Source organism: Pelodiscus sinensis, chromosome 5 (assembly GCF_052426305.1).
Source record: "Pelodiscus sinensis isolate ZL-2025 chromosome 5, ASM5242630v1, whole genome shotgun sequence".
Classification (NCBI taxonomy): domain Eukaryota; kingdom Metazoa; phylum Chordata; order Testudines; family Trionychidae; genus Pelodiscus; species Pelodiscus sinensis.
In genome coordinates, this window is record NC_143056.1 from 31,294,328 (window position 1) to 31,321,380 (window position 27,053).

General features: G+C 41.3%; 1 protein-coding gene across 3 annotated transcripts in view; it reads left to right on the forward strand.

Moving 5' to 3' along the window:
• Nucleotides 1-27,053, forward strand: part of PPP4R3A (protein phosphatase 4 regulatory subunit 3A) — a 97,569-nt gene that overhangs the window by 32,918 nt on the left and 37,598 nt on the right. For 2 of the 3 annotated variants that reach the window (XM_025190962.3, XM_006135507.5), the window contains exons 3-4: nucleotides 5,989-6,087; nucleotides 8,167-8,784. In XM_025190962.3, coding sequence (XP_025046747.1) covers nucleotides 5,989-6,087; nucleotides 8,167-8,784 — 717 coding nt within the window. Of the gene's footprint in view, nucleotides 1-3,536; nucleotides 3,601-5,988; nucleotides 6,088-8,166; nucleotides 8,785-27,053 lie in introns of all 3 variants that reach the window. The other variant, XM_025190961.3, reaches the window with a different exon arrangement.

Here is a 27,053-nt window from a genome sequence, read left to right on the forward strand (position 1 = left end):
TTATCAAAGTTAGAACAGAGTTAGTAGTAGCTTGCTGATAATCTTTTCTTATGTGTTTAGAAAAGCTCTTTGCTATAAGTTTCTAATATTACATTGATCTATTAATCCTTCAGCCCTCTCATAGCTTGCACTGATCACAAAACACCTTCCATTCTTTTTCTGGCTTTCCTTCTCCTTGTACAACCATGCCTTTTCACGATTAAAATCTTTCCAATTCTTTGGAGGTTGGCAGAATGGTGATTCCATTTCATGTGGCTACCACTGCAATAGCTGCAGTCCATTGATTGTCAGTAAGCCCAGCTATGTGTCTGGCCCATTACGTGTCCAGCCCATTACATTTTATTGTACCTGCTTTCAGCAACAGCATCCTGTACTCTGCTGTCTGATCACATCATTGGGGACTCAGTCATGGATTGTAATTCCCAAAATTCTTTTTTTCATTTCCTTCTTTGTGAAAGACCTTTGTTGCTCCTTTATCTTTGTCAGCACTCATATTTTGCTTCTGTACAACATTACTGGCAGTACTGTTGCGCTGAAGAGGTTTGTATGTGTTGCCTTATTGATTCCCCCCCCCCCCTTGGAGGACATCCTTGATATAACTGTATGTGCCAGCCAACTTCTTTCTTTGTGAGAATTTATCTTCTTGATTGCAGTGCATGTTAATTTCTTAGCCCAAATAATATGTATTGCTCAACTTTTTCTGTTTGTTCTCTCATGACAATTTATGAGCCTTTTTCAAGGCATCAGACTGCATAAATTTCATTTTTGGGTAGTTCATTTTCAGTCTAAGTTGGTTGCTTTTTGTATTAATTTCTCATAGCATTTTCAGTAGTTTTGTAGTGTTTTTGGGAATCAACATGATCTTGCCCTCAAACTTTAAGATCACTTACCTGCTCTCTGTTGACACTGATTCTGCCTTTCTAGTTCATCCACCTCATTTCGATTTCAAGAGAGGCTGTAATGAATTTTGGAAAAATTCTCTTTGCTTCATGCCTTTTTTTTTTGACTGGGATGCAGAGGCGAGTAATGAACAGAGCTATATCTTTAGGACAGTCCGAATTTTCTTTCTTAAATACTTTGTAGTTTGTCAATGCTCTGACCTGCAAGAGCTTTCAGCACTGCACTCATCTCTATGCTGTCGAACACATTTTCTTAGTAAACTAAGGCAGTGCATAAAGGGAATGTGTATTCCTTTGTATGGTCCACTAGATGGTTTATAGTGGAGGTATGGTCCATTGTGCTGAAATTCTTTTGAAAACCTGTCTCCTTTCCTGGCTGGTGCACATCCAGATTCTGTGAGTGTCAGTTTGTTTTAGTGACCAGCTTGTGGTCATGTGAGAAGAGGAATACTGGATAATAGTTCTTTAGATCTTCACAGGCACCCTTCTCGTACATTTAAAATGGTATTGGATTCCTTCCAGCTAGATAGTATCTTCTACATTTCCAAGTAGGGTTTCCCTAATAAACTTCAACATCCTTGTGGGATGCTGCATATAAAATTCTCTGGATATTTTAAACATTTGTCCATCACCCCTCATTTGGCTTCTGTCCGGTAGCTATGAGTTTAACTATTCATTGAAGTTCCATATACCAACAGTATTCCTGAAATAACAAAGGAACAACAGATGGTCTTTTTCATCACTTATGAACAACCCCACTTACTATAACTGAGGGATGAAGAGGTTACTCGGCTTTAGTCCTTTCTTTCTTTCTTTCCCCTACTGCCTATCTAATAAGCTCAGGGTTCTGGTTTTTAGTCCAGGCCTAACCCATTGAGTTCTCTCTGAGACTGAATTTCCGTCTGTCATCTCTAGTCTGCATCCATTGTGCTCCTCCAGAATAGTAGATCCCTTTTCACCAAGGTTGAGCCTGAGGCATTGTGAGTGGATAGTGTAAGCCTGTGAAATTCACTTACGTATTAAGAAAAAGATGAGACCTATTTCCCTACATAGACCACCTGCTAGGATTTTCTATAAATTCATTTGCTATTTAGAAATCATGAATGTCTTAATTGCAAAACATTTCAGAGATTCAAAATAGTTAGTTCAACTGACCAAATCAGTATCTTGATTTTGGTTATGACATGCATAAGCCCAAAGCCAGAAGCCAAAGTGAAGCATACACATGCTGTCTTTCATCTCCAAATACACCTGAAATCATGATCAGTAAGCACTTTTAAAAAAAAAATGACTGTTTGAAAAATGAATGTTCCACCTTTCATATGTTGGATCTACATGTGATGGTACAATTTTTGGATCATCATCTTTAAAGTAGTGGTTACATTTTATCTAATCATGAGTGTTTTAGAATTGAGAAACTGATACGACATTGACATCAACATTTAATCAAAATATAAACATTGGCAGAAAAGTATGTTGTTCAACAAAGTGAAAAACTTTTTAATGCCTTCTTAATACTTTCTGAAAGTTGGTATGGATATGAAGTGTGTGTGTGTGTGTGTGTGTGTGTGTGTGAGAGAGAGAGAGAGAGAGAGAGAGAGAGAGAGAGAGAGAGAGTGTGTTGAGGACAAAGTTTGGAAACACTAGTATGGTGACATAAAACAAATCAATCTTGAAAACTGTCAAAGGATGTTTTCTTATCCAGAGTATTTTTACTAATAATTTCTTTAGTTACTATTTTCAAAAAGTAGAAAAATATGTAAACTCCATGTTAGGAAAATATAGAAGGATATTGTTTGACCATATTTGAAAAGCAGCAGCTAATCTTGTTCAACAGAAGTAATTGTGTTTAACCTGTGGTCTGCAGATTGCTCCTCCATTCCAAAATTTTTAGAGGTCTGCATAGGGATATTAAATTTAGTTTAATCAATCAACTCATTGATGGATTTTTCCTACAGGCTCTTAATACATTTAAAAATCCGAAGTGTGGCGGGGGGGTGAGCGGGCAGAAGACGGGACATCTGTGATTACTGGCTTGCACTACCCCACTGCCTCCCCTGTCCCCCACAGAAATGGTGCTGGCTTTTAAGCTGGCTCCCCCCATCTCCTGCTCCTGCTCCTCCCCCTCCCCCCCGGCAGTTGAAAAAACGTTGAGAACCATTGTGATAAAATAGAACTTTATCTATTATACTAAAGTCTATATCAAGTTAGCATTGCTATTTAAGGTGAAATTAATTTTTTAAATAAACACAGGACCTGGCACAATGGGGATCTGATTCTGATTGGGATCTCTGGGTGCTACTACTATATACATATAATGAAAAAGTGACAGTAAGTAATGCTAGTTTTTGATAACAGATTAATAAAGTAACTACATTTTTCAGTTGGGTGTTGGTAAAATAAGAAACTTGTGCTGAAGAAATATCAGTATTTTAAATCTAGTTTTAATGTGATTATTTCAGTGATCTTTAGTTTTATTTTCCTCCTAAAAATTATGGGCAGTGTATTTTCTGTGCCCGTTAGGTAACAGCAGTACTGTGTGCTGTCAGTCTTTTACCACCGAAGCGTTTGCACTGTAATCTGTCTCACATGATGATACATCATTCATTGCAACTTTTTCCTTTTTGTATTTTGGAGGTGGCTTGCTAAATCTGTTCCTTCTGTCCACCACCTCTTCCCCAATCCTTTGGAAAAAGAAAAGGTAAATTGCCATTTGCAAGATAAACCCAATACAATAGTATATTTGAAGCTGTATAGCTGCTCCTGATAATGGCAAATTGATACTGTTCTCTTCATTTGCTTGCTCAGAGTGGAGGAGGATAGTAGTGCTGTGCTATTTTGGCTAATTTAATTTTAATTTTAAATGTAAATGTGTGGGGAATGGGAAGAGACAAAAATATTTTCCTGGAAAGTTCATTGTAAAATAAAAAAGGTCACTTTTTTTTCCTTTATGGTTATTATCCATTTAATGCTTGTTGAAGGAAACAAAAACCCAGTTTACATATAAAATATTAAATTATGTAAGGTTCTTATTTCTTACTATGTTAATTTTTTAAAACTCCTTTAAAATGATAATAGTGAACTAAAGAAGGTTATGTATAATGTAGCATAGGTATTCTGTTTTATAGCATATTTCAGATTTAAATGTCGAATGTGATTTTAAAAAGTTTCTAATGTTTTCATTGGATACAAAGAAAATGCATGAATGTATAGCTTTTCATTTTTTCTATAAAAGGTAGTCTTTTTTTAATCAGGCCATATTTATAACTAATTGATATTTCTGTTAAAACTTACAAGAAAAGGAGTTCCTAATGGCACTGGTTGTTTTTTCCAAACCTGAGGAAAAGCTCTGTAAAGTTCAAAAATTTGTCCCTTGCACAAACAAAAGTTGGTTTAATAAAAAATCGTTAATAAAAGATGTCCTCATCTTCCTTTTCAGTATCCATATCCTGGATGCTGCAACACTGCAAACTAAACTTGAAGACGCTACTTAGATTATACCGAGATGCATGTAAAGAGAATAATCAATAGCCTGTTAATTTTAGCAGTATGCAGCCTGTTAGCCCAGCTCAGAAAGGGAATTAATATATTTGTCTGATAATCTAGTGTAGCTTTTCAGCTTCCACTCCTATTTAATACCCCTGCAATACTATCCTGATCACTAGGATATTGTCACAGGCTTGGGATAGTAGGAGATAAGCACAACTTGGTGCCCATTTAACCTAGTCGTGTGTTTTTACAAAATGGTAAAACGTTATATCCTTTTAGCAGGCCCACTTTGAGGGGGTGAGGGATGCAAAGGAGGCAATTTAAAGGAGACTGGGCAATTTAAAAAGGCTGAAGTGGGGGGGCATCTGCCATTGGCAGTGCAGCAGGAATAAGGCAGACTTCCTGCCCACCTTTGCTTCATGCCGCTCCTGGGAGTGGCTGGCCGAATCCTTGTGATCCCCAGAGGGAAGGGAATATCTCCAAACGCTGCCCCTTCCTGAGCACCAGCTTTGCAGCTCTGATTGGCCTGGAACTGCGGTGGTGCTCATAGTTCTCCTGGTCTTTACACCTAGGAGCCACTACCAGAGGGTATTATGGTCACTTTTCAAAGCCACCTGAGGTAATTGCCACGCTCTTGCATCCTAACCCTCTGTCCCAGTCTGGTGAAAGTTAGTGAGGTTGGGAAAGAGCAAGTGATGAAGTGAGTGGGGAGATGGGCCTCACAAAAGGGGTAGGACAGGGGCATGGTCTCTGAGAAGGGGCAGGATACGAGCGCAGCAAGGGTGTTTGGGTTTGCGTGATGGGACAGTTGGCAACCTACCTAGGCAGACATGTAGAAGCTTTCGCTGTGTCAGAAGACCACAGCCAGTAGCACAGATGGCAGCTCTCTGGGCACGGACCAGCACAGGTGCAGTTCATGCATGCATGAGGGCCTGTTCAGCTTTTGGGCCCAGAATTGCTGTCAAGCAGGCTTGCCTTTCAGATTTAAAATAAAGGTGGGGGTGGTATAAAAAGACCATTAATGCACCCAATAAATTAGCGCCATGCTTACGAGTAGTTCTGTCATAGTTTCGAATGCATAGACACTTTTAAATATACATCTGTTTTCTATCTAGACATTGCATCAGCATAGCACTTTCTGGGGCACAATGGATCCGAATGCTGTGACCGTGATCCTTGACATGACTTGCACATGTGATTAGTTTTATGCATACTCACTAGTCCAGAAGAAGTCAATTTAACTGATATATTTTAATTGTTAGCATGCTTTATTTGAGAGGGAAGTAAAAAAGCTTAAAGATGTATTTAAAATGTATATTTGGTATATACATATAATTTTTAGTTGCATAAAGTAATAGTGAAAAATTTTGGTATTATTTATTGACTTATTTGTCTTGGTTTGTATAAAATGTAACTTTCATAGGTACTTCAAACATAACTTTAAAATATGATAATTGAATATGTATTTTATTTTTTTTCTGGTTTTTGGTTTCACCTTTGCATTGTCAGTTTAACTGATAAGTCACTCTTCAAATGTATTATAGCTATACAGGCTTTAAAAACTAACTTGCCTGAAAGATATTTTTTTATCTCTTTCTAGGACACTTTGATTGTGTGGTCTGAAGCTGAAAATTATGATTTGGCACTTAGCTTTCAAGAAAAAGCTGGATGTGATGAAATATGGGAAAAAATATGCCAGGTATGTTTGAAAAATGGAAGATTATTTAGATGGTTGCATTATGTCTTTGATTTTTATGGAATTTTTTAACAATGAGATTAAGCATAGTATTTGTAAGTAAAAAATGCAGAAGAAAACATTTACGTATTTGGTAATTGAGAAGTTGTTGCTTTCCCCCTAAAAATCTGGTGCTAAGTTTAAGAGTTGGGGAAAGCTTTCAGATCTGTGTGCAAACTATACTTAGGGAAAGTGTAGGTGAATCTCAAAGATATTTTTAACAAAGTACAAGTTCATGGAACAGATTAGACAAGTAAGCTGTATTCCACCAAAGTTTTATCTGATTGAGAATAAGGATGTTAAAATGCAGTTAATTGACTAGTTGACAAGTCAATAGGCACTTCTGCATTCCTTCTTTGAAATGTACAAGAGCCCCTGCTGGAACTCCGCATACAGCCCGGGGCCAGTGGGAAGTCCCGCCGACTCCGGGCTGCCTGCGTGTGCCTTCTTTGAAATGCACAAGATTCCCCTGTGGGGGGCTCTTTTGCATTTCAAAACCATGGAGCCTGGGATCAGCGGGGGACTCGGAGTTCCCTGCTGAACCCGGGCTCCATGCTATGCTTTCTTCTACTTCTCCTCTCCAGAGATGTCTTCATACATCACTTTGTACATTCCTGCAGATCGTATTCATTTTCAGTTTTATTCCATAAATCTTTCCCACCCATAATCAAAAATATTGACAGAGAATTAAAACTATTAGCTATAGACATATACAAAAGATAGAATGGCACCACCTTACCCAGATAAAAAGCCAGTTGTTCCCAGCTTTGGGGAAATTGTACGTGTTAGTATTCTTGCCAGATTGTTGTCCTCAGACTGTGTTTTGAAATCCCACTTTTTACATGTACCTGGGGCTGGACAGCACCCAAATTTGTGTCTCCCGGCCCTTCCCTCAGCCTTTTTTGGCTGCTATATGAATAGAGGAGTGTTCTCATCATTTTTCCATACTCTTCTACAGCCTTCTGTTTGTTGCAAGAATGAGGTGTTTTGTCCTTTATAACTCCACTAGTCTCCCAGCTGCATCTGTAGGGTGAGAACCTCAATTTCTTCAATTCCCTCAGTTTTTGTTACTGCAGATATATTGAAAAAGGAGCAGAGTATCGGTAACAACCATCATTTTTGGGTCCTCTTTCCCAGTGAATAACACCAGTGCCTCTGTGCTGATATTCAGTTTTCTCACACTATGGAAGAACAAAACTTATTTGTTTCTTGTCAGTTTTCACTATTACCCACAGTTATGAGAAATAGCAGTAAAAGCTGACAAAACTCTGATCAATTCATTCTGGTGCAGCTTGTGGTGGTAAGCTCTGATCAACACCAGAGGTAATTGAACAAGCTGTATATAGACTTAAACTGATGCAGTACAGTCTTCTTAATATCTGTTTGTATTAGAACCTTATTTTCAAAACCATAAGTGTTTAAGGAAAAAAAATGTAATTGAAAGCTTAGATTCTACAGAAGATGTTTACCTGAGAATGCTTCTTATTAACCTTGGGCAAGGGAATCTTTCAAGCTATAGTGATGGGCACTTGGAAACTGCTAAATTATAATAATTTGTTCCTTTTGCCTGAAGTACTCTGAAAATTCTGCTGTTTCTTGTATTCCCTATTCTTCCAGTTTCCTGTCATTTAAATATATAGCTTTATACAAACTAATAAAATTAAGTATCTAATCCAGAAAAATATTATTTCAAAATCTTTTTACGTTAATGAAGGTGCTCAGTATCCAAGAATGTGTCTTTCATACTACCAGTGGAAAGCACATGAGAATTTAAACTGCATTACATTTAAAATTCAAACTCTTATTCATGCATTTATTTTTGGCTCCCTGAAGTAAAATTACTGACATTCCAGATAATACTTTCAATAAGAATATGATTTTAAGCCTTTCTGCCATCAAAGAGTATAATGTGGGTTTTTTGCTTCTTCCCCCCCACCTTCCCCCTCTCTTTTCTCTACTGGAAATTCAAGTTGTTAGAAATATTTTAAAAATTGCTAGTAGAAACTTTTTAACATTATTTATAAAAATGTCTCATTGTAATAGGTTCAAGGAAAAGATCCTTCAGTGGATATTACTCAGGACCTTGTAGATGAATCTGAGGAGGAACGTTTTGATGATATGTCATCACCAGGTCTAGAATTGCCATCTTGTGAATTAAGTCGACTAGAGGAAATTGCGGAACTTGTGGCATCTTCACTGCCTTCCCCATTGCGTCGTGAAAAACTCGCACTAGCATTGGAGAATGAGGGCTATATTAAAAAGCTCTTAGAAATTTTTCATGTGTGCGAGGACTTGGAGAACACCGAGGGACTACACCACTTGTATGAAATTATCAAGGGAATCTTCCTTTTGAACAGAACTGCACTTTTTGAAGTAATGTTTTCTGAGGAATGTATAATGGATGTAATTGGATGCCTAGAATATGATCCTTCTTTATCGCAGTCACGGAAACACAGGGAATTTCTGACAAAAACAGCAAAATTTAAAGAGGTGATTCCTATATCTGATCCAGAGTTGAAGCAAAAGATTCATCAAACATACAGAGTACAGTATATCCAAGATATGGTTCTACCCACTCCTTCAGTGTTTGAGGAAAATATGCTGTCTACACTTCACTCTTTCATTTTTTTTAATAAAGTGGAAATAGTTGGTATGCTACAGGTAAGTCTGAGGTTCTTACTTTTTTAACATGAAAAGTTAACTTGAAACTGGCTTTTAGCATTTTAAGATTTTTTTTAATATATATTATATGCAAGAAATTAACAGGGTTTGGAAGGCTAAGCTATAAATTTGATATTTTTCAATTAAAATGTGAACTTTAGACTTATTATCATAGAACTTATAATGTAAATATAACAAATTGCTTTACTACCTAACAGAACACAGTTGAATTTAAATTTGTGAGGCTATGCAGTAACTTGCTCAGTTGGGACTTTTATGAGTTAATATGCCAGCCTCTGTAACTAAAAAGTAAATCTTTTCACTGGAAAAATTCTAAATGTGAAATTTTAGAAGGTTGAGACAGCTCAGACAAGTTGTTTGAAAGATACAGATTTTATAAAATAGTTGTGACTTAAACATGTTCCTGCTTATTTGACTCATAGTTGTAAAATAGCTTTGCCTAGAAACTACAGATTTGTTCTAATCTCTTATTTTTGAATTTGTGCATTTGTTCAACGAGTTTTCATGGAGAAATTTAGATGTTTAATTTGAAGTCAGTGGATGTCAGCTTCTTAAACCAAACAAAAAAGGATGGAGATAATGTGCATGGTTTTTCTAGTAGCTTTGTAGTCTGAAGGAGTGATTACAGTGCTAGATGTTGCTGTTGCTGCTGCTCCTGACTTGCCTTAACATTTTAAACTTAGTTTGTTTAGGAGAGCCTCAAAACACACCTTTGAATACCCCCATAACATATAGGGAAACTGTGACTGAAAGAGGCAAGAGGAGTCAGTACTGCAACATATTCAAGCAGCTACTGTAGCTATCAGAAATAGGAGTAATATCTGTTGCACAGAATGAAACAGTTGATACAATAGTAGCAGACCAGTTTCTTCCCTAAACTTTTTTTTTGCTTTAGCCAGTGGTGATAAGAGTATTGCATGTAGAATATGGTTTACTAACTTGTATACAAGAGGCACAGCTTGGCTTGAGTGTTGGTTATGTCATTTGATTTGCTCTGTGACCTTGGATAAGTCACTTAAACCTCTCCATACTTCTGTTTCTACTGTCTGTAAATGAGTAAGATACTTCCCAACTGTCAAGTTTTATGGATTAATAATTTACATTAAACAGAAACTTGAACGATTCATAATAGTTGCCCTCTCCAGCTTTGAAAAACAGCAAGAAACTCTACACAGGAAAGAATAAACATTCTTTGTCGTATGGTAGCTAGGGAATATTAGATATCAGGTAATCGAGTAGCTGCATGAATTCTTATAAGTTACCTGACTATTCTATAGTCCTGGGGGCTGGCAGTCTAGTGGTAGCTCTTCTGACTTCCAGAAAGCACCAAGAGGGAGGAAAATTGTAGGTATGTAAATGGGGAAGGCTTATAAAATGGAAGTTGTTTGGCAGAAACATCTAATTTAATTTTGCTTCTTTTTGGAGAAAATGAAACAAGGTATACAGAATAGTATGGATCTCTTACACTGTGGTACATTTAAAAACCACAAAAACAAACTTGAAAAATGTACCAAACATTATTAGCCCAATGTTTAAACCTACTGATCTGTCTGAAGTACAGCTGTGTTTCAAGCTGTGCCTCAAGCTGTACCTCAAGCTATGCTCTGCCCCCAAACTGCGTTATCTAAAATTTTAGAGCAATAAAAGGGTTTTGAGTAATTAAACTTATTAGGGTGGCATCTCACCCCCAATAAAATAATTTTTATGCTGCCTTTTTCTCTTCTTTCCCCACACAGCAAATATTAAGGTTAGGTATAATGTTTCCTTTGAATGTTTTTTCTTTTAAGAGGCTGAAGACTTGAAGATCAAATTTTAAAACCAAAAAGCCATATTTTCTCACCCTTTCATTCCACTTCTCCACACTTTTTCTTGCTCCTTTCCCTACCCTGGGAGAGGAGAAAAGGCAGTGTCAATGTGTAGTTGACTACACAATTAACCGATAAGCCTGGGCTTATTGATTAATCCTATAGACTACATGCCCACTTCTCTCTCCTCTTCCCCCCCCCCCCCCCAACTCCTGCTGCCTTGGTGGGAGCTGATATGCCCAGGGTGCCAACTCCCGTGGAGCTGCCTGCCCCTCTCTTCTGCAGCCTCCCTCAGAGGCAGCAATGTGGGATTGGGCAGGTGGCATGTGCAGGTTCTGTGGAACTGCCAGCTTCCCTTTCCTCCTTCCCCCTCCCAAGGCAGTGGGGGGATGGGAAGGGCAGGCAGGAGCCAGTGCTTGCCAGGAGCTTGCTCCCACCTCTCTCCCCACCTCCCTTGTGTGTAAAATGTCAAGCAGTTACACGTTTGCTTAAATAACCAATATTCAACATCTCACTAGTTTTATGGTGGATATTGTAGGGCTTGGGTAAATGTGGGGGTACATTAGTGGTAGAGGAATGAGAATGGGAGGAACTGTTCATGTGTGTGTTTAAATTTGTGAGGATACTCATTGATTTCAAAGAGAGAATGAAAGAGAGAGGGAGAAGAAAAGATACCTTCAGACCATTACCCACAGCAGCAGTGATGGTAAGAAGAGCTTCAAAGACTCCTGCCCACTGTCCAGTTGGAGCAGCTAAGGGATGGATGGGTAGCAGTCTTCTAAGCATCCTCCCTTTGAAAACTTACCTACTCAGGCTGCTTGTCTCTGAGATACCCGACTCCCTCTGTCCCATCCTGTTAAAGGATCAATGGCACTTAGACTTCTATTCACCTTTCCGCTCCTCCTGAGTAATAGCATGCAGCTCCCTGGTCCTACACATCAAACCTAATTACTGTTCAGCCTGGAGGAGTAGGTTTTTATGCCTTATAAAACCTAGGTTAGAAAAATTTACTCCGGAGTACGGTCTGGTTAGGAATGTAAAATCCCATTTAATTGGCTAGCCAGTTAAACGTAACCAATTTAAACACTATTGTGTATCATTGCCCTATAGCAGTTAGAGAAACTGCGGCTGAAAGATTAAAATTACTTGCCTGTAGATTAAAGGGGGGGGGCGAGAGGGGAGCTACTCCAGCCCTAGAATGGCCTGCCACTAGAGTGGAACACCCCACCCCTCTGCTGCCACCGCAAGCAAAGGCTGCTCTACCCTGGCCCGAGCAGCCCCTGCTGTGGTGGGCCAGGGCACCCCACAGACGGGCTGCTCCGGCTTCCTATGTCAGGTGGGGAGCTGCTCCAGCTTCACCAATTAACCTTCACCAGCAGGTGAAGGAGACCCTTGAAGAACGTTCAATAATTTCCACTCCATTGTCAACCTTAGCCTGAACCAGTCCACGTGAGTGATCTACTTCCTTGACACTACAGTACAATTATATGACACACACATTTCCACCACCGTATACTGGAAACCTAGCAAGTGTTACACTTACCTTCATGCCTCTAGCTTCCACCCTATTCACATTTCCCAATCTATTCTTTACGGCCAAGCCCTAAATACAATGGATGTGCTCCAATCCCACAGACCGATACAAACATCTATAGTATCTATATAGAGCATTCTTAAAACTGAAATACCCACCTGAAGAAGTGAAAAAACAGAATGACAGAGCCAGATGAGTACCCAGAGATCACCTACTTCAAGGTATGCCCAGAAAAGAAAACACAACACCGCTTATAGCCCCCAACTTAAACCCTTCAATGAATTATCTACAACCTATCCTAGAAAATTACCCCTCACTCTCTTACATGCTTTGGGGGACAGGCCGCTCCTTGCCTACAAACAACCCCCGAACCTCAAACATTCTTTCTAGTAACCACACAGCACACCGTTATACTCATCGAGGAACCCACCCCAGTGCCAACTCTGTCCACACTTATATACCAGCTATATCATCATACGACCTAACCACATAAATCACCATATCAGAGGCTCATATAACTGTACGTACATCCACAAATGTGATCTATGCTATCAAATGACAGCAGTGCTTTGTATATTGGCCAAACTGGCCAGTCTCTGTGAGAGAATTAAAGGACACAAATCAGATATCTGAAAAGGCAACATACAGAAACCTGTCCGGGAACATTTTAACTTGATTGGACACTCATTAATGGGTCTCAAAGTCACCTTATTGTTTCAGGCCAATTTACAAGCAAGCTCCACAGGGAGGCTTCAGAGCTTAACTTCATTTACAAGTTTGATTCCTTCAACAGAGGTATGAACAAAGACATTGGCTGGGTGACTTGCTATAATCCACATCCTAATGACCTAAAAAACCAAACACTGGGTACTTAAGAACACTTAGTACCTTCTATATCAGCTGCTTGTTGCATGGACACTCTGACTATTCTTTTCCCTTTCCCCCCCTTCTTTTTCCTTCTTTTACACCCCCACCCCTCCATTTGTTATTTATTTAGAAACTGGACTTTTAATAATTCCATTCATCTGAAGAAGTGGGTTGTGCCCACAAAAGCTCATACCACCATATACATGTTTTGTTAGTGTCTGAGGTTTCTTTCTTACTATTGTTAATTCTATATATTAGTTGATGGATCCTGAACGCTATATAAGTCGTTGTAGTTAGTAAAGTGCCTGGCATTCTCCCTTCCACCTTACCATTTCCTGCTGGAGCCAGTGCTTGGTATTGTTTTTTAGGGCACTGAAGTTTAGCTAAATTTAACTAAAGAGAACCCTGGACTGTATGTTCAGAGTGCTTCATGATAGTCCGATGGGAACCAAGGATAGAGGTTTCTGAGAGCTTAGTTATCTTCTGTGGGTTATGGTGATGCTTGTGGCAGTGTTACTACTGCTGTTGATTTTTAGGTCAACCTTGGATAATTCTGGATTCAGTGAAGGTGAACTATACAGGAGCAAAATGGTTCCGCTTTATGTTTAAATGCTTTAAGTTATTTAGGAATGTAAAGTATTTATACAGTCCATCCACAACATCCGCGCCTCTTCTCTTCACGTGCCATACACACAAGCACTCTTCTGGCTTTGTGTATTTGCCACCATTTTTTAACTAATCCCTTCTTGGACATCTGTGAATCCAGACTAAAAACCAGGGCAAAGTTTTAATTCAGGCTAGGAGGTTTTGCTTGGTTGGGGCCCTCAGGTGAGTGGGCGATGGCCATCCTACATGTGATTATTGCAGATATTTGACACTGAGTGCTTTTTTAACTCTCTTTTGGGTAAAAGGGAGCAAGTAAAGGGTTTTTCCCAGAGACTTGTTAGAAACTCTTGTGTTAGCATTTGACAGCTAAGTTCTCCAAAGATACTGTATACATTGGGCCATATTCTATCTCAGGACTGCAAGAGATGAGCAGGACTTTCTCTACAGTTGCTGCTCCCAGTAGCATGAGGTTGCTGTGCTTGTAGGTACCCAGAATTTGAGCAGCAATACTCTCCTGTGCTATTGTTTTCCCATCTCATCCCCTGCTAATGTCCCAAGAGTGTGGAGAAGGAAATTGTCAGACATGAGTGCAGAGGATACTACGGATGTAAGCAAATAGTCAATTACCCAGAAGCCTAGGCTTATCAGGTAGTTGAGTCACTACTTGACTAGTCACTCCCCTCTCTTCCTCCCTCCTCCTCCCCCCCTTTGTATCAGAGGCACCAAGGGAGCTGGTGCTGGGAGGAGCAGACTTAAAATCTGGTTTCCCCAGCACCGTCTCTGTGGGGGGTGGGCAGGGGAGGCAGAGGAGCAGTGGGGAAATGGCATGGTCAGGGACCGACTGCTATGCCTCTTTCCCTGAAATGTACACATTTCAGAGGGAGAGGCTTAGCAGTTGGGACCCCACAGGTGGCTCCTGTACATTTCAGAAGCAGAGGAGCAGCAGGATAGCAAGCACCCCCCTTATCAGCTAATTGAAATTTAGCATCCCTAGAGGACACTAGTGAGACCAAAAGAATAGATTGGGACAAGAAGCCTAACATGTAAGGAAGAGAGTAACCATTTTAGGAGCCTGGGACAGAGGGTGGGATGGACAGGACTGAGATTAGAGGAGGAGCCTGGCAGGGGACAACGGGACAAGGAGTCTAGAAGAGAAGGAAGTTGACATATGAGGAACATGGAGAGAGATAGGGATGAGGAGCATTGGATGGAGACTGGATTTACTGGGATGAGTACCTGGGTGGGTGAGAAGAAGAAACAGGACTGGGGCAGGCTGAAGTAGGCAGAGGTAGAAAGGAATCGGCTGAGGGGAAACAGGAGCCCAAGCGTCCACTAGCACATGCTACCTTCCAGAAGATGGCATGGAACCCAAGACTGTTGAATCTCATTCTGCATTTACTGTCAGAAAATATTTGTGGAACCCAGTGGCAAATTTTGTTGAATCCCCGTCCCACTGCCAGTGGCTGGTCCATGCAAAAGATGATAACTTACTGCTACTGTGTCAATTACTTCCATTACCTCATGTGGCCCTGCGGATGACTTATACTGACAGCCACATTATGCCACTTGTTTTTTCAGTTTTTCTTTAGAACACATTCTAGAGCTGTTAGACATTTTTAAAAATTCACACTCGAGATTTAAAAAGTTGCAATTAAACATAGTTTTAATTTAATTATTTAACAATAATAGAATACCAATTAAAATTTACTATATTTTGGATGTTTTTTTCATTTCCAAATGTATTGATTTCAGTTACAATACACAGTACAAATGTATAGTGTTCACATAATTACTGTGCAAACATTTGTAATAAGAGATAAAGAAAAATAGTATTTTTTCAGTTCACTCACACAAGTATTATAGTGCAGTCTGTTTAGCATGGAAGTACAGATTACAAATGTTAAACTTTTTTTTTTTTTTTTACATAACTCCATTCAAAACCAAAACAATGTAAGACCTTAGGGCCTATAAGTCTACTTCTGTTTGTTCAAGCAATCAATAAGACAAATAAATTTGTTTACATTTGCAAGAAATAATGCTGCCTTCTCACTATTTACAGTAGGAGTGGGCAATAATTTTTGATGGGGGGGGGGAGCAACTCCAAGATTTTGGTGAAGGGCTGCACTGTTCTATGGGGTATGTGGGTTCTGGGATGGAGGTTAGGTGCAGAAGGGAGCTCAGGTGGGGGACTGAGGTGCAGGAGAGGGTGTGGGGTCTGAGACGGAGTTTGGGTGAAGGAGGAAGTTGTGACCTGAGGCAGGACATTGAGGTGCATGGTGCAGGAAAGGATTCTGGCCTCAGGGAGTGGTGTACGAGGGGGTACAGGGTCTGGAAGGGAGTTGGGTGCAGGAGGAGGTGGGGTGCCAGAGAGGCTGTGGCCAGGAGGTGCATATCTAAGCAGTTCCTGGACAGCAGCACTCTTAAGGTTGCTTGCCTACCTGCCAGCTGCCCCGGCTGACTTTTACATGTGGCTTTGCATTAATGGTGGGAGTGGATGGGGGGGGGAGTGGAGGAGAGAGGCTTTGTGTACTGCCCTTTAATGTTCAATGCACAGCTGTTTCTGGCCAGTGGTAGCAGAGAGATTTTGCTGGTAGCAGGGGAAGTTATAAAGCCTCTCCCTTTCCCCAACCCCGCAGCACAGAAAGCCACAGGGAGCAGCTAGCTAGCTGCTTTGAGCAGCACAGGGTGGGAAGTGCAGATGAAAAGGTTTGGTGGGCTGCCCATCCCTGATTTACATGGTCACCTGAAAATGAGAATAAGCATATGCATGGCACTGTTGTAATATAAATACTATACACTTTGTATTTTGTGGTGTTATTGAAATAATATCTTTTGAAAATACAGAAAAACATCCAAAATATTTATTATAAATGTAAACTGGTATTCTGTTTAACAGTGTAATTAAAACTGATTAATAGTGACTCTTGTTAATCCAGTTAATTTTTTCTTATTAATTGATTGAATTTAACTGAGATTGACAGCCCTAGTTGGAAAGTCAAGAACTCAAGTGAAGAAATGCCAGAATTAAGATTGGCCCCGTATGCATATAAATTATAATATAGTCTGTATTTTCATCTTGAGGCCTCAGCATTCTTCCCAGTTCTGTATGCCACAGTTTTAGGAAAGATCTGGACAAATTGGAGGGAGTCTATAGGAGAGCAACAAAAAATGATATAAGGTTTACAAAATCTGCCCTGACCTATGAGAGAAATCTTAAACTGCTCACATTTAGTCTTGAGAAAAGAAGGTTGAGAGAGACTTGATAACACTCTGAAAATATGTTAAAGGCTGTTAAAAAGAGGACCGTGATCAATTGTTCTCTATCCACTGAAAGTAGGACAAGAGGTAATGGGCTTAATCTGTAACAAGGGAGGTTTAGGTTAGATAGATGATAGGAAAAACCTGTTAACCTATAACTGGGATTGGGAACTGAAGGCCCCTGGGCCATACCTGGCCCCCAGCTTGCCCGAATCCCACCCCCAAGGCTTAGAGCTCCTCCCTAGCATTGGGGAGCCCGTGCTGGTGCTCCAGCTTCCCCTCCCTTTCTCCTCCCCACCCCCATCCCTCTGTAGGCTGGAACACACAAAATCTACTAGGCTGCGCCCTCCTAGGCTCCGGTGTGTGAGGGTAATGTGGGAAGTATCTTTTTCCTTCTAAGTCAAGAGCTACAACAGCGGTGGTTTGTGTATTTTGCTTCTCACTCACAGTTCCCCATACCTGACCCTGTAAGCTTAGTTAAGCTATGAAATAGCCATCACTGAAGGGTTTTTTGCGTTTTTTTAAGAATAGGTTAGATCAGTGTTTCTCAAAGTGTGGTCCACAACCATCTTGCAGGTGGGCCATGGGCTCAGGGCTCCCCCTTCCTCCGCCCTAGTGAGGGGCCTGCACTGGTGCTTCAGTCCCATGACCTCCTCCCCTTAGGTTGGAGCGCCAATGCTGGCTTCCCGCAGTGGGAGGGAGAAGCCTCGCAGACTGGATCTGGCTCAGTGGAGGGTGGGGCAGCTCTGCATATTGCACTTCCCCTTCCCCTGGATGGTTGGAATGGCAGTGCAGGAAACTGGAGGCTTTCCCCGCTGCTCCCATTGGCCAGAATCACAGCTAATGGGAGCAGCAAGGGGCATGGAGCCAGGTAAGTGCCCCTCTGTCACCCTCATGCCCAGACCATGCACCTGCCTCCCACTGAGACCCACACTGCTCCTGCACCCTCTCTTCCTGACCCCCCCAACACATCACATCTCCTGCCCCCTCCCTAATTCTCTCCCAGGCCTCACCTTCAGTCCACTTCTGTACCCCTTTTGTCATCATGGGTTGTTGCCTCGTGGTCTGTGGAAAGGCAGGATGGGCTGCGTTGAGTGGGATGAGCTGCAGGCAAAAAAAGTTTGAAAACTACTGGGTTAGATAAACACCTGTGAAGGATAAGTTTCCTTGGTCATCAGTCAGCATAGGGGGCTATTGTTGATGACTTATTGAGGTCTTTTCCATCACTGTGTTTTTATGATTCTATACAGTGGATTAGACACATCGGTGTATAGTTCCCCATCTGTAAAACTCAGGACATGTTACCTCATTCATGTTTGTGAAGCGATCTTATACTATTGTGATGAGTTCCATTTTAAATGGGAGTGTCTATTTTATAATCCCTCTTCTGGCCAGTTCTGTCTCTGCTGAAGTCTGCCTCAGTTTCTCTTTAAATCAAGTTGCCTTTTTAAAAATAGTTCACACAGGCCAGATGTTGTAAAAATTGCCCCTTTTGAGGTCCAATTTGGTACATCCAGTGAAATGTCTTTCAAAGGAAAATTCAGACATTCAAAGACATGATCAGCTGAGCCCACCCCACTTCTGAGAGCCTGTCCTCTCTAATAATTCAGTTCTTCCATCGCATGGGGTGCTGTTCCTCCTCCCTGAGGGGGCCTGTCTTTCAGCTCTCTGAGCACCTGTTGCTTGAAGTTTGACCTACACAGGTCTTTCCAGTTATGCCTTTCCCCTGTTGATTCAAGGACATGCAGAAACTTCCTTATTCCATGGTGTCTGAAGGCATCCCTCAGAAATCTAACTTTGAATTCCCTTCATTAAGGCCCAGGTGCCTCCCTTTAGACCCAATATGGCATCAGCTAATTAGTCCAGGTGCACTGAATCCTGCTTACTTTTTTTTTAAGAGAGCAGGCATCCTGTGACAGTCCTAAGAGGCTACATCTGTACTTCACTACTTCAGGATACCAGAGTTTGAAATAAGTAGTGTGTAAAAAGCGCCAAATTTTGAAATAAGCGGTTTAAAAATTAACTGGAAATAAACTAAGCAATTATCCTAGCTCAAATTATGTAGATTATTTCAAGCTCCAGGTACAGTGTAGATACACCCAGAAAGTCCCTGCAGAGATTGAGTACTATATTCCATGCAGGGATTGAATGGTGTGCCTGAGACCAAATGCTGAACAATAAAATATTGAATAGGTGCTTAATCACGGAGTATGTGATTCTTTCCTCACTTCACCTTGCAATCTTAACACTCTTTTAGCGTAGGTGTGTCTCTCCAATTTCTGAAGTTCTAATTTTTTAGTGATGTGGGTGCCAAAAACATAGACTAGGGATGTAAAGGTCTTACTGGGCAAGTGGTTAACTAGCAGCAGGGTCCATTGCACTGCAGGTGGAGGCTGCTCCAGCCTGACTAAGCTGTAGCAACACCCCTTCAACCTCACCTGTGGCACCGCTCCAGCCCCACCCTCCCTTCCCCCGACCCATAGTGCAACGAGACACGCCCAGTTCAGAGCAGCCTCCCCTCTGCTCATGGTATGACCACAACGCGGGATTCCTTTTAACCTGTTAAACTTAACATTTAATGGGTTAACTTTTTAAAATGAGATTTAACATCCTTAGCATAGAATGGGGATTGAATATGTACATATTTTGTCAAAAACAATTAAAAAATCTGTGTGTGTGTGAAATAGATCTGTCACTCTTTCTTGAGAAAGGTTTGTCTCCTGCATATTTCCATCCACAAATTTGGTTTCTTTGTAAATCAATTGTGCCAGCTATTCAAAAACTGTCCATTATGCTAGCTCAGAGAGTGGGTAGTTAGACTTTCTAGAATGGCAAAGTAGTTATAAGATACCCTTCCTGCATTTTGGGCCAGCATACAGGAATATTGGTAGAAACAAGTGACTAGGTCAGGTTTTACCATTTGAATGGCTGCAAATTTGCTGAGGTAAGGACTTTGTTTTAATAAAGGAATACTTGCATAATGGGATGTTGGCTGTATTATTTATGCATTGATACAATAATATTTATCAGTTATGTAGTGTGGATGGCAAGCAATGATGCCTGCTCCACAAAGGAAGAGAAGTTGGGGGTAGAGAAGAAGCAGGGTTCCAGCGTGTAGGGGCTCATGGGAGCAGGAACAGACTTGCATGGGGGGAGCAGGCAGGCCACAGAAGGCTACTCCAGGGTACCAGTTAATCAATTACTTATTCACGTCCTTAGAAGAAATAATTCCTTTTGTTTTAAAACTGCTACCTATTTAATTTCATTTGGTGACCCTTACTACGTACATTATAAGAACAAGTAAATCACTTTTCCTTACTAGTTTTCTCCATACCAGTCATAATTTTATTGAACTCTATCTTATCCTCCCTTAGTCTCCTCTTTTCTAGAGCAGAAAGTCCAAGTTTAATCCCTCCTCGTATGGGACCCATTCCAAACCCATAATAATTTTTTTACCCTTTTCTGAACTTTTTCCAGTGACACAATCTTTTTTGAGATGAGCTGGCCACATATGTATACAGTGTTCAAGATGTGGGCTTAAATGGATTTATATAATGGCAATAAGATATTCTCTGTCTTCTTCTCTATCCCTTTTTTAATTATTCCTAATATTCTGGTTGCTTTTTTGACTGATGCTGCACATTGAGTGGATATTTTCAGAGAACTATCCACAATGATTTGAAGATCTCTTGAGTAGTTATTGCTAAATTAGTTCCCATCATATTGTATGTATAGTTAAGATTTTTTTCCTCAATGTGCGTTACTTTACATTTATCAACATTCAATTTCATTTGCCATTTTATTGCCCGGTCACTTAGTTTGGCGAAATCTTTTGGAAGCGCTTTACCGTCTTCCTTGGTCATAACTATCTTAAGCAGTTCACCATCATCTGCAAATGTTGCCACCTCACTGTTTACCCCTTTCTCTAGATCATTTATAAATAGGTTGAGCAGCATTGGTCCCAGTATGGACACCACTAGTTACCTCTCTCCATTCTGAAAACGTACCATTTATTCCTACCTATGCTTTGTTTCCTGTCTTTTTAACCAGTTATCAATCCATGAAAGGATCTTCCCTCTTATCCCATGACAACTAACTTTACTTAAGAGCCTTTGATGAGTGACCTTGGGGCCTTGTAAAAGGCTTTCTGAAAATCTATATCCATTGGACGACCCCCCCCCCCCCTTGGTCTATAAGTTTGTTGACCCTGTCAAAGAACTCTAGTAGGTCAGTAAGGCATGATTTCCCTTTACAGAAACTACGCTGACTTTTCCCCAACAAATTATGTTCATCTGTGTGTCTGAGAATTCTGTTCTTTACTATAGTTTCAACTACTTTGCCTGTCACTGACGTTAGACTTACCAGACTGCCAGGATCGCCTTTTAAAATATTGGCTTCCCATTAGCTATCTTCCAGTCATTATGTACAAAAGTTGATTTAAAGGATAGGCTACAAATGACAGTTAATAGTTGTGCAATTTCACACTTGAGTTATTTCAGAACTCTTAGGTGAATGCCATCGAGTCCTGGGGACTTATTACTGTTAAGTTTATCAATACTGCATCTAATGACTCCTCAATCTGGGACAATTCCTCAGAATGGCTCAGGTTTGGGAATCTCCCTAACATCCACAGCCGTGAAGACAGAAGCAAATAATTGGTTTAGTTCCTCTGCAACGACTTTATCATCTTGGAGCACTCCTTTGGCATCTCAGTCATCCAGGGGCCTCACTGGTTGTTTATAAGGATGTTAGTGTATAGCCGAGTAAATGATTAACCCATAAACCTAAGCTTACTGGTTAATCCTATCAACTATATGCATGGGGGTGGAGGACGTGGAAAGCATGTGCTAGTGCCATGAGGATCTGCCTTCAAGCAAAAGCGACAAGGAGTCTTGTAGCACCTTATAGACTAACAGATGTATTGAAACATAAGCTTTCGTGGACAAAGACTCATTTCATCAGATGCATGTAGTGGAAATATCCAGAGGCAGGTATAAAATATGCAGGCCAGAATCAGGCTAGAGATAACGAGGTTAATTCAGTCAGGGAGGATGAGGCCCACTTCTAGCAGCTGATCTGGAGGTGTGACTACCAAGAGAGGAGAAGCTGCTTTTGTATTTAGCGAGCCATTCACAGTCTTCGTTTAATCCTGAGCTGATGGTGTCAAACTTGCAGATGAACTTAAAGGAAGACATCCGTCTGCCTTTCAGCAGACTCCCCATGAGTACTGAATCCACCTATCCCTCCACCCCAATTCTGCTGCCTCTGACAGAGGCAGTAGCACGAAGGGCCAGGGGTCAGACGGGAGCCAACACACTTGGGTAGCTGGCTTTCAAGCAAACTTCCCAGGCATATTGGCTCTTGCAGGCCCACATGCTCGTCCCTCTCCTTGTTACCTCCCACAGAGGTGGGGGCAGGCAGGAGCTGGTGCTTAAAAGCTGGTTGGTTCCCTGCAGTGCTGCTGCTTCTGCCTGCAGGGGAGGGAGAAGGATAAAGGAGACTGCTGTGAAGCAGCCTCTGTCCACAGGGGGACCAAGCTTCCCATGGAGCAGCCTCTGTCCACGGCAAGCCTGGACCCACCACAGGCAGAGGCTGCTTCGTGGCAGCAGCTCCTGTCTGTGGGAGTCCAAGCTTCCCGCGCAGAGACTGCTTCACATCCCATGGAGCATCCTCAGCCTACAACAAGCCTGGGCCCACCACAGGCAGAGGCTGCTTTGTGGCATGGTCCCTGTCTGCAAGGGGTCCAAGCTCCCCGCCGACAGAGGCTGCTCTGCATCCCAGTTTTTAAACTGGTTCCCCTAGTGGACTAGCTCCCATCTTCCACCCTGTACTGCTGCCTCTGATTGATAGAGGCAGCAGTTCAGGGTGGCAGGGCGCTCCCCAGGAGTGGGGCCGGGGTGCACTGACTGCTGGCCCTACCCTCTGGGATTATCAAATAGTCGTGTAACTGTTAATATTTTATGCCATTACATGACTATTCAGTTACACAATATCTAACATCCCTGGTTATTTAGCAGGCTTCCTGCTTATAATGTACTTAATGTTTTGCTATTACTTTTTGAGTTTTTGGCTAGCTATTTTTCAAATTCCTTTTTGGCCTTCCTAATTATATTTTTACAGTTCATTTGACTGAGTATATGCTCCTTTCTTTTTTTCCTCACTGGGATTTAACTTCCACTTTTTAGCTCTTAAATACCTTTTTATATCTTACTGCTTTTTTTGTTAAGCCCTTGTGGCATGTTTTTGGTTCTCGTACTGTGTATTTTAATTTGGGGTATACGTTTAAGTTGAGCCTCTATTATGGTATCTTTGAAAAGTTTCCATGCATCCTTCATGGATTTTATTTTTGGCACTGTATCTTTTAATTTGGTTTAACTAACCTAATTTTTGTGTAGTTCCTGTTCTGAAATCAAATATCACCTTTTTGGGCTGCTGTAGTTTTTCCCACCAAGGGGATGTTAAATTTAATTATATTATGGTCACTATTTCCAAACAGTCCAGCTATATTCCACCATATGGACCAAATCCTGTTTTTTTGCTTAGGACTAAATCAAGAATTGCCTCTCCTCTTGTGCATTCAGCATAACTGAATTTTAATTTGTTTTTTTCCCCCCCATATTCTATTACAGGCCCTCCTCACTGCCAACTCAGCTTAGTGCTCCCGCATGCCCTATTCTAGTGATATCACAACTACCAAAGAAAACCCTCATTGGACCATGGGGGGGAAGGAGACAGGTAAGTGGTGTTTCATACTTATATGACGCTCTTTTGCAACTAAAAATAGTATTTTATACATTTCTGCTCACATTAGAGGCTGTCATTCCAAACCTTTTGTATAATGCAATAGTTAAAAAAAAAAAAAAAAAAAAACTTGCAAAACTGCGCCATAGAGTGAGTAAACACCATTTACTTGACCCTCCATATTGGCTGGTTGTATGTGCCAGCAAGCTCCTGTGATGTTTGTAATTTTGCCAGAATAAAGCATATTGTTGGGCTCACTTGGAGACCTATGATTTGTGTTTTCTGGGGATCTGAAGAACAGAATAGGAGGGAAGGAGCACAAAATTTAAAATGTATGTACTTTTACTGCTGCCTTATCTCTTGTTTGAGATATTAAGTGCATGGCCTTACTATATTGTAGATTTCCTTTATTATGTTCATCAATTTTGAGCAAACAAATTATTTTTACTTTTAAGCCAATCTTTTAAAAAGGGTGGGATAAATATAAGTTTCTATACATGCATGTTTAGTCTCAAATTGCATTATCCTACTGACAGATTCACATGTAACAGCAGTGTTCTGCTCTTCGTTTTGAAAACGTTTTACAGAAACTAATTCGTTTTGCAGCCCCCCTATAAAGTAAGTATATATTGTAAGTGATATGGGGGAACTGAGTAAAAAAAGGTAAGTCATTTTGCCCTAATATCAAAGGAGTGCATCATGATGGAATTAGACTTTTTCAGGATTCATGCTGCCAGCAGTAGGCTCAAATGGTAGGTTTTATTTGCAGTTTGAAAATGTGTTTTACTGACAAGCTTACCATGCAAATTATGTGCTGCACACTAAGGTAAATAAGTGAAATTTTCCAGTGGAAAATGGCGCAGTGAAATGTGTGTAAGTGTTGGTGGTATCTGAGCTTAGTTTCTTCTTTCTTCCATGCTAAAAAGTTGGATGCATATGTTCCCTTTAAAATTTGATGGGTTCCTGTTACTGTACTACCAAACCAATGCCTAAATGGTAATGGAGAAATGTCTTGAGGGAAGTTACTCATAAATACTATATAAGAGGATCTATGTGAAGTGAGATAGCACAAGGTCATGGAGATGAGGGCACTTTAATTTATATCACAAATTTATCAATTTTGTATTGTGTGGGAGGAAAGGGTTACATAAAGTAGATGCAATATTACAACGAGGCAGCATTATATTTAAGGCTGAAACACTGTTTCTCTTCTAGGAATTTATTTGCTTGTAATTTTATTAAACTTTCACCATTTGGGCTGAAATTGTCCAGAAGTTAACCTTGACTAAAAGAGATTACGAAGAAAGCAAGGAGAATAGAGTTTGGGATTTTGGGTTTTGGTAGGTGGGGATTCATGCCTGATGATTGTTGAACAGCTGTTAAGCAGCTGAAGTTGAGAGTTAAATTTATTTCCTTGAAAAAGCCTGAATTGAGAAGTCTGTTAAAATGTTCCAGCAGGGAAAAGCGCATTGAATTTGACAATTTTTCATATCTTTTGAAAATTTCATGTGTTCTGTTGTTCTGTGATTCTATGAAAATATAACTGGAAGTAACCTTGAAAGGTCAAGTCCAGTTCCCTGAACTCATGTCAGACCAATCACCATCTAGACAGTGAGTGGGGGAACCTTTTTTGGGTCAGGGCCACTGAATCACAGAAAAATGAGTTGGGGGCCTGCACACAAGTGATGTGGCCCCTAACTAAGAAGCCCTACGTGGGCTCCGCTAGTAGATTTTGTGTGCTTCAGCCCCACGGTGGAGCAGTGTCAGGGGTGGAGCACCAGCAAAGGCTCCCCAATGCTGGGTAGGATCTGAGGCTCAACGGCTGGATCCAGGCAAGCTAGGGGCTGCATCCAGCCTCCGGGCCTCATCTAGACCATCCCTAACCCCGATCTAGACCATCCCTAACCTGCTCTTCAAAAATCTCCAGTGACAGAGCTTCTACAACCTCCCTAGTCCAGTGCTCTGACAATTACAAAGTTTTTCCTAATGTCCAACCTAAACCTCCCTTGCTGCAATTTAAGCCTGTTGCTTCTTGTCCTGTCAGGAATTAAGGAGAATTAATTTTCTCCCTGCTCCCTGTAATAACCTTTTAGATACATGAAAGCTTTTATCATATCCCCTCTGTCTTCTCTTTTCCAGACTAAACAATCCCAAATCTTCCCTCATAGGTCATGCTTTCTGTACCTTTAATTATTGTTGTTGCTCTTCTCTGTCCACATCTTTTGGCATGTGGTGCCCAGAACTGAACACAGTACTCCAGTTAAGGCTTAATAAGCGCAGACTGGAGCAGAAGAACTACTTCTTATGTCTAGCTTACAACACTCCTGGTAATAAAGGATGTGAAAAGGTAACTTTGTAACCACTAAAATCTTAACAGTTGCATGGTTATATGGGCTGTGGGCTTTGCAATATAAAGCTTAGTTTTGCTTTATACTGCAGAGCCCACAGCGAAGCCTCCATGGGAGTGGGGGCTGGCAGGGGCTCCTAGCTTCACTGCCATGGTGAAGCCGACCCCACTCTGAGAGCCACAGTGTGTAACCTGCAGCGGGGGGCCAGATAGGGGTCACTCCAGCCAGTCAGAGCAGCCCAGGCCCATAGTGGACCCTTGTAGGGCTGAAACAGCCTCTGCCCAGGGTGGGTAGAGAGCTGCTCCAGCCCCTACCAGTTAAGTGGAATCAGTAAGCCTCACCCGCTAAGGGTAAAGCTTACCGGCTAACCAGTTAACCTTTTACATCCTTACTGTTAATACATCCCAGAATGATGTTTGCATGTTTTGTAGCAGTGTCACATTGTTGACTCGTAGTTAGCTTGTGGTCCACTATGACCTCTAGATCCCTTTCTGCAGTACTCCTTCCTAGGAAACCATTCCCCATTTTGTATGGGTGCAACTGATTTTTTTTTTCCCCCTTCCTAAGTGAAGTGCTTTAATTTGTGCTTGTTCAATTTCATTCTATTTGCCACAGACCATTTCTCCAGTTTGTCTGGATCATTTCGAATTATAATCTTATCCTGCAACCCTTCTGAGCTTAGTATCTTCTGCAAACTTTATAAGTGTACTCTGTGCCATTTTCTAAATCAGCAGAACCCGGAACTGCTCAGGTCAGCCGCTCTCACAGCCCACATCATTCCGCTCGTGGCCCCCTGCTCACTGCGTCATATCCTGCACATGCAGGCCGGGTCGCACACAGCGTCCCAGCCTGCATGTGCTAGCAGCTGACTGCTGAGCGCAGGCAGCGGCGAGGGCTCTGGGTACAGCAGTGCTGTCAGCAGCGGCTCTGGGACCTGGGCATAAGGTTAGTGGGGGAAGGGAACTGGGTTAAAGCAGGGAGGAGGGATGCTTGGCTCTGGAGAAGGGGAAGGAAGAGGAGGCGGATTGGGTGTGGGGGGTTGCACATGGCGTCCCGGATACACATGGTGGTAGCAGCGGCTCTGGCTCC